Here is a 7641-nt window from a genome sequence, read left to right on the forward strand (position 1 = left end):
CCACCGCCGACAGCGACGCCCAGCCGTCGCCCGCGATCAGCCCCACATGGTGCGAAGGGCTGACCTACGAGGACGTGGTGGCCTCTATTTTTGAGGCAGAAGAAGAGCCGGACCCAGCCATCCCCTCGGTCCCCGCCTCGCCGACCCCCGTGGCCCGCTGGGCGCAATTTATGAGGAGGTCTCCGATGCTGAGGTGGTGACTCTCAGCTCGGACGACGACGAGCCACGGGGCGCGGCGATGGACACAGTTGTCCTTCTCGACGAGGAGGAGACCGTGCCGTGGGTACCGCCCCATCGAGAAACACCACCGCCCTCATACGAGGAGCTTTTCGGGCCGGGCCCGTACCCGGAGCCCGACCCTCCAGCATCAGCCGGGGTCAGCACCGCTGCCACCATGGCGGTGCGGGCCACCGGCGCCGCTGCCACGGGCACACCCAGGCCCGCACCCAGTGCCACCGACGCCAAGGAGCAGGCCACGCCCACGCTCACCGCCGCCGACGACACCGCCGACGCGGCAACCGTCCGGGCAGGAGCCAGCACCCCCACGGGGGATGACTTGCTCGCGCTCCTGCTGGGGAAGCTGGCCGCGTCCCCCGACGGACCCACCACGTCCGCCGCATCCCAGCAGCGGGAGGCAGTCCGGGCCGCGGTCCGAACAATAATGGCCACGATCCCCACGGCGGAAGCCACTGCTCAACCCGACGCAGCCGCTGGATCGACCGCCGGCATCCCACCGGCCGCCACTGCTCAATCCGACGCAGCCGCCGGATCGGCCGCCGGCATCCCACCGGCCGCCACTGCTCCACCCGACGCAGCCGCCGGATCGGCCGCCGGCATCCCACCGGCCGCCACTGCTCAATCCGACGCAGCCGCCGGATCGGCCGCCGGCATCCCGCCGGCCGCCACTGTTCAACCCGACGCAGCCGCCGGATCGGCCGCCGGCATCCCGCCGGCCGCCATGGCTCAACTAGACGCCGCCACCCAAGCGGCCGCCCAACCGGACGCCGCCGCCACCCAAGCGGCCGCCTAACCGGACGCCGCCGCCACGGCGCGCGCCCCGACGCCGCCTGACGGCACCGCGGCCACTGCAGCCGTAGCTGCCGTCCTGCCGTCCAGGCCCGTGCGGCGGGTGAGGCCTATGCCGGCCACCGACCAGCAGCGCTGGCGTGGCCGCCAGCCTTTGGCCAACCCCGAAGGCGAACCAGTCGGCCGCCCAGGCATCCTCCGCCGACCGGCCCCATGGCCCATGGAGGAGGCCAGTACTGACGAGGAATTAGGAGAGGACGCCGAGGAAGACGAGGAGGACGCCGACTCGGAGGAGGAGCTTCCCCCGGTGGATCCCCTGCCTCCAAACGCCCAGGTCCGCGCCCTCGACGGATGGGTTACCGAAGACGGGTGGGTACCCATCGCCCTCCTGCGTAGTATAGACGGGCATCTGCGCCAGCCGAGACGCCGGGAGGTGCGCTACCTGGAGGAGGTAGCCGGCATCCGCTATCGCATCCAGATCTCGACCAGCGGCCGGGTAAAGGTCTTCCCGCACCCCCGAGGAAGGGATGGGGTGTGAGGTAACCCTCACAAGGGCCCCCCCTCCCCCCTCATGTACATAGTAGTTAGGCGTAATTTATAAGGTAGAGTATAAGGTAGAACTATAAGGTTTAGGGTAAGGACGACCAAGACCCACGGAGGGCACCCCTTTTGTAATATTAAGGCCCATGAAGGGCATCCCGCTTTCCCTCAGTTAGACCCCGAGGGGACAATCACTTTTGAGTTGGGGTGTGGTGCGCCCCAGTACGGGCCACATCCCCGGCCACGCCGAGGATCACATCATCAACACGCAAAACCACATCAGCAACACGCAAAACCACATCAGCAACACGCGCATCAGCAACACGCACATCAGCAACACGCACATCAGCAACACGCACATCAGCAACATCCACGTCAGCAACATCCACGTCAGCAACATCCACAACCACGCCAGCAACATCTCCATCTCTCCAAACTTGAGCCCTCGGCAGAACCGACGGCCGGGTCCGGAGAGACACGGAAAAGAAGAGGAACGCACGATCGCGTAAGAGACGCGGGTGCGGGAGGCGGCAGACGAAAGAGGACGCCTATAGCCTGCACGAAAGCAGCGTAAGGGCCGCTGCCGCAGTCGACGGCAGCAGCGAGGGCTTCGAGCAGCCTTCGCTGTTCGCCGATCGTGGAGTTAGATTTTGACCATCGGAGTGAACGGAGTTAGTTTTTGACCATCAGAGTGGACGGTTGGATTTTGGCAAGCTGAGTGAACGGACGTGAGTGGATGGCGACAAGGATAAAAGGACACGTGGACATGGAGTCCCTCCGATAAGACGGGTGAGCCGGCCGCGGGCCAGCCCTACGGGGTGGCCAGCACGTGCGCAGGGAACTAGGGACCCTCAGGCATTAAGGAATTATGAATAAAGTTGTAAGAAAACCACAATTAACCATAGTCTTCTCTCTCCCAAGTCCTCCTTCCCCTTTCCCCTCCATACCTATGAGCACCGGCCGTCGGGTGACGGGGCCGGCATGCTGACTCCCGGGTGACGGGAGCAGCCGCTCAAATCCCGTATCTAGGAGCACCGGCCGTCGGGTGACGGGGCCGGCATGCTGACCCCCGGGTGACGGGGGCAGCCGCTCATAACCTGTACTGAGGAGCACCGATCCACGGATGACGGGATCGGTCGCTCAAAACCCCCCTCCCTCGTAGTTCGAGCACCGGCCGTCGGGTGACGGGGCCGGCATACTGATCCACGGGTGACGGGATCAGTCGCTCACTACATCCTTTCCTTGAGCACCAGCACCCGGGTGACGGGGCTGGCAAGTCGACTCCCGGGTGACGGGATCGACGGCTCGTAACCCTCCGCCCCCTAACAGGGCTCCGGCACCCGGTTGACGGGGCCGGATAAGCCGATCCACGGGTGACGGGATCGGTCGCCCTGGGCCTGCCCTGGTCCGCCGGCCGCCCGGGTGACGGGCCGACGGCATAACCACGGCACGCAACCCAAACTTTCCCCCTCAAACCCACGCCCAATTAGGGAACCCGCCTCCTTGTCCTGTCTGTCTCCGTAAATATAAATTATTTCTGTAGGGGACCCTGGATAGACTGAGTATTTATCCTGGCCCGTGATTAGCATCCTTACAACCTTAAGTGAAATGCTTTAATATTTTTACAATTTTTCTTTTGTTCAAAATTTGAATTTATGTAAATTTTTCGCTATTTGTATATGTAGATCTAGTTGGGTTTTACTGGGTTTCCCCAACTCTTTGCAGCGAATGCTGGATCTAATTGTAATCCCCAGAAATTAAGAAAGAAACAAGAAATTGAAAGATAAGCACAATCTCGTATGTCAAATTTTTGTTTTTTGCTCAATGTAACTTTTGAGGTGGCGTGTTGTAAAATATGAATATACATATATAAGGAAAAGTCACATTGATGCACATGCATTCATTTGATGCTTGTATGTGTGAGTGCGATGAAGGAGCCCTGCAGTTCTGGCTGTTCACAAGTGAATTTCGGCAATTGCCAATCATGTGTGTAGGAAAGGGAAACGGATATTCCTAAGTTTCCCTCTCTTCCTCACTCTTATAATACGATTTCGTTACTTGCACCCGACGGCGACCCGACTCCAAATTTGCCTTCTATTCTTTCGTTTTTCTTATTGCACTGTTGTCATTCTCCGTTAGAAACAAAAAATTATGTGGATGTGATGTGGATACATATAATATAACTCCCGTGTCATCTATGGTCGGTTATATCTAAAAAGAAGGGTATACTAAAAGGATGAAAAATAAAATTGAGCTGCGTCATTCTTTTGCGTAGTGCGTTGACAATATGTTGTCAAATTTCTTAATTTGTGCAACGGGAAGCGGAAATGTTTAAAAATCATGTAAGTGTCGTTAATATTACAAAAATATTATGTTTTTTACTACAAACTTATTTAAATCTTTTTAGGATTAAGCCATACACATGTATGTCCGATAAATTCGTTTGAAAGGTAAGTTTGCGCTAAATTAAAAAATTAAATATGTAATAACGAAAATATTTTTTGTACCATAGATGGACGCAAAACAGCCGATTTTCTGCAAATACTCCACATAAATGATAAACAAAAACTTTCGAATTTAATATTTTTAATGTGCTTATCTCTTATGTTCAAAAATAAGATATTTTATAAAATAAAAAAAAAATATATATATATATATATTGTTAGTAGTAGGATAATACGGGTCCTGGCCCACTAGGTAATAAATCATGTCAAAAAAAGGGGGTGGGGGTGACCCTAATTAGTCACGCATGGTTGCACACAGGTGTCATAATGACCTAATTAGCATAATTATGTAATAAAAGTGTGGGAAAAAGGGGGAAAAAAGGGGGTGGGGGTGATCGTTGAATGCACACAGGTGTCATAATGACCTAATTAGCATAAAAAGGTCACTTAATTAAGTTAGAAAGGGGTGTGAGGTGTGAGGATCACCCCAAAGAAATGGTGAAAGTGGGTGGGGTGTTTTGTCATGTCTTGTCTTGTCTTGTTTTCTTCTCACCCCAAAGGTGTGTGTGTGAGAGGGGTGTTTTCTCATGCGTAAAAATGTGTGGTTGCTTAGAGTGATCTTTAGCCGAATAGGGTGCGTAGGAGTGTGTGAGAGGGGTGTTTTGTCATGCGTTTGAATTTGTGATTGCTTGTGTGTGAGAGGGGTGTTTTGTCATGCGTAGAATTTGTGGTTGTTTAGAGTGATCTTTACCCGAAAATGGTGTGTAGGAGTGTGAGAGAGGGGTGTTTTGTGATGCGTACGAATTTGTAAAACGATATTTAGGTTGAGTAGTAGGAGGAGGAGGAGGAGGGGCAAGTTGTTTTATAATGCTTGCCCTTTTGTCATGTGTAGGAATTTGTAAAACGATATTTAGGCTGAGGAGTAGTAGGAGGGGGAAGTTGTTTTATTATGCTTGTCCGTTTTGTTTATTAAATTAGGGTTGTAGATGATATCTGTTAGTGTAACCTGTCTTCAGTGGTCTTGTGGTCAAAAGGTGTTGGTTTGACCGCATACTTTTGTGGTGTGAAACAAGCGTGAGTTCGAGAACCTCCCCCTCTTTAGCGAGCATTAGCGAGCATTAGATGGGGAAGTGAGCGTGAATATCTAAAGTATGTTGCTTCTAACTTGTATTAAGTTAAGGGGAGGGTAATCTTAAATGTTTCAATTCTATAGTGGTGGTGGTGGTGGTGGTGGTGGTTCCTAACAGAATATACACAAAAACAAATGAGATCGTTTATTTAGTCAAATGCGTTTTTATTTAATCATATTCAAAAAATTTTTTCTCACACGTTTATATTCTGAAAGAAAAACGGTTACTTTCCAAGTTTTCAAAAAGGTTAGGTGTTAAGGAGAAATGTGGAAAGTAGTTCAGTTTAAGAAAACTATCCGAGTTGAGCGAATCAAATAAAATCGTCGTGCGAACCCTCCGAAATTTCAAATCAAAGAAAAGTCGTGTTAATTTTTGTTTCAAGTGCAATCGATTTATGTGAACTTTTAAAATCTAATCATTATAAAAATCCAAAGACTTTACAGTTTAAGTAAAGTTGTACCAACTTGAGAAACACCCAAATTTGAGTTGTGTCTGTGTGTGTGTGTGTGAGCAAACTTAAATCAATTAGTTTACACAAAATAAAAATAAAATAAAATAAAATACTTTACAGTTAAAGTAAAGTATAATAAAGTGAAAAGAAGTGAAAACTAATCTATATAAAACAATACTTAAAAACAAAAAATCAAGATGAATAAGTACTGTGAAAAGTGCAACATTACCCTATCGGGTAACATTTCGTGGAGTCACCATCTGCGGACGGAGCAGCATAAAAGAAACGTTGTCGAGCCAGTGGATGCAAGAATTAAAAAAATCAGTTCTGGATTCCAAGGAAGGATAATTCAGTACTTGTATGAAAACACCATCAATGATGTGATTTATCCCACACAATTTATGGAGGAAGCAGGAGAAGCTTTTCTTCCCCACTTGTATCCATTATTGGAGAGCTATGGATCGGTGAAGCTAAACTTTGAGCTTTTCGGAAAATATGCACTCTTGAAGGAGGAAAAGGAGTGTGAGGAAATAAAGTCATTTCAAAGTAAAATGACAATAATCACCACCTACTCCAATATAGAAACCGAGTATAAGGAGCATATGGAGAAAATTTTGATGAGGATGGAGGAATTCCAAGAAAGGGATAGTGGATGGACATTGATTCATCTAATTCGATTGGAAATGAATATTAATCAATATTCACCCTTAAGAGGATCTTCATATATACAACTACCCACATCTTTAAAAAATAAAAAAGCTATTATAAATGTACAAAACCTGAGTGATGAGTACTGTTTTAAGTGGAGCTTAATCGCTGCATTAAGCAATGTGAATAAACATGCAAACAGGTGCACAAGTTATAAAGTGAACATAAATGATGATCTCATTCAAGCTAATGGGATCACATTAAATTTCAGTGGATTGGAATTTCCACTCAAACCTACAGACATAAATAAATTTATGAAAATAAATAAAGACATTAGTGTAACACTATTCGGATTCGACGATGGAGCTATTTTTGGACCCATATTTTATTCCTCAGAAGTGAGGAAAACTTCGATAAATATGTTGTTACTGGAGGAAGGATGCAAAGCACATTACACATGGATAAAAAATCTATCAAAGTAAGTAGTTTTATAATATCATTATTATGTATTTGTATTATTAATTTTTGTTTGTGTTTTTGTTTTAAATTTCCTAAAATGTAAATGTTTTCATATTTATAAAAAATTTTGTTTTTTTTTTGTTTATCTTTTATTTTAGTTTGGTTTCCTCTCAAGTGTCGGGAGATAAATCAAAGAAATGGTTCTGCCAAATTTGTTTGAACTATTCCTTGAGTGAGGATGCTGCCAACCGACACTCTGAAGTGTGTGGTAAAAGGGTGTCACGTTTACCAAACCCGAGGGATGCAGTTTTAAAGTATATTAATTTTCAAAAGGAAGTGATGATACCATTCACAGTTTACGCTGATTTTGAATGCATCCTTCAATCTATTAATAAAAATGAAACAAAAAATTTAAATATAATAAATATTCATAAGCCTATATCATATGCATACTATATAAAGTGTGCACATGATAATAGTTTAGATAAGTTTGTTTTAGAAACCAAAATAAACTCAGGAATGAATTTTATCTCATCTCTGATAGAAAATTTAACTTTTATATATGAGAATCACATTTCTAAAAATGTTCCAATAGAAATGTCTAATGTTGATGAAGAAGATTTTAAAAAATCTATTAATTGTCACATTTGTAACACTCCTCTTTTATTAGATAGAGTTAGAGATCACTGCCACTTCACAGGAAAATTTAGGGGTGCAGCACATAATAAATGTAATTTAAAATATAAAGTTCCAAAATTTATTCCGGTTTTCTTCCACAATTTCACCAGGTATGATTGCCATTTATTTATAAAAGATTTGGCTCTCATACCTGGTGAAATAAAGGTAATCCCATTAAATAAGGAACAGTATATTTCAATATCAAAAATTATAACTTTAAGTAATGGTGAAAACTTTGAAATCCGTTTTCTAGATTCATTTCGAT

The 7641-nt window shown here is 46.6% G+C and overlaps 1 protein-coding gene across 1 annotated transcript; it reads left to right on the forward strand.

The window, feature by feature from the left end:
* The first annotated feature begins 238 nt into the window (after window positions 1–238).
* Window positions 239–1030, forward strand: LOC122319877 (LIM domain-binding protein 3-like). The gene has a single exon (XM_043207671.1). It carries the CDS (start codon window positions 239–241, stop codon window positions 1028–1030), a length of 792 nt encoding a protein of 263 aa, XP_043063606.1.
* The last annotated feature ends 6611 nt before the right edge of the window (window positions 1031–7641 follow it).

This window comes from Drosophila ficusphila, unplaced genomic scaffold (genome assembly GCF_018152265.1).
Source record: "Drosophila ficusphila isolate 14025-0441.05 unplaced genomic scaffold, ASM1815226v1 contig_274, whole genome shotgun sequence".
Classification (NCBI taxonomy): domain Eukaryota; kingdom Metazoa; phylum Arthropoda; class Insecta; order Diptera; family Drosophilidae; genus Drosophila; species Drosophila ficusphila.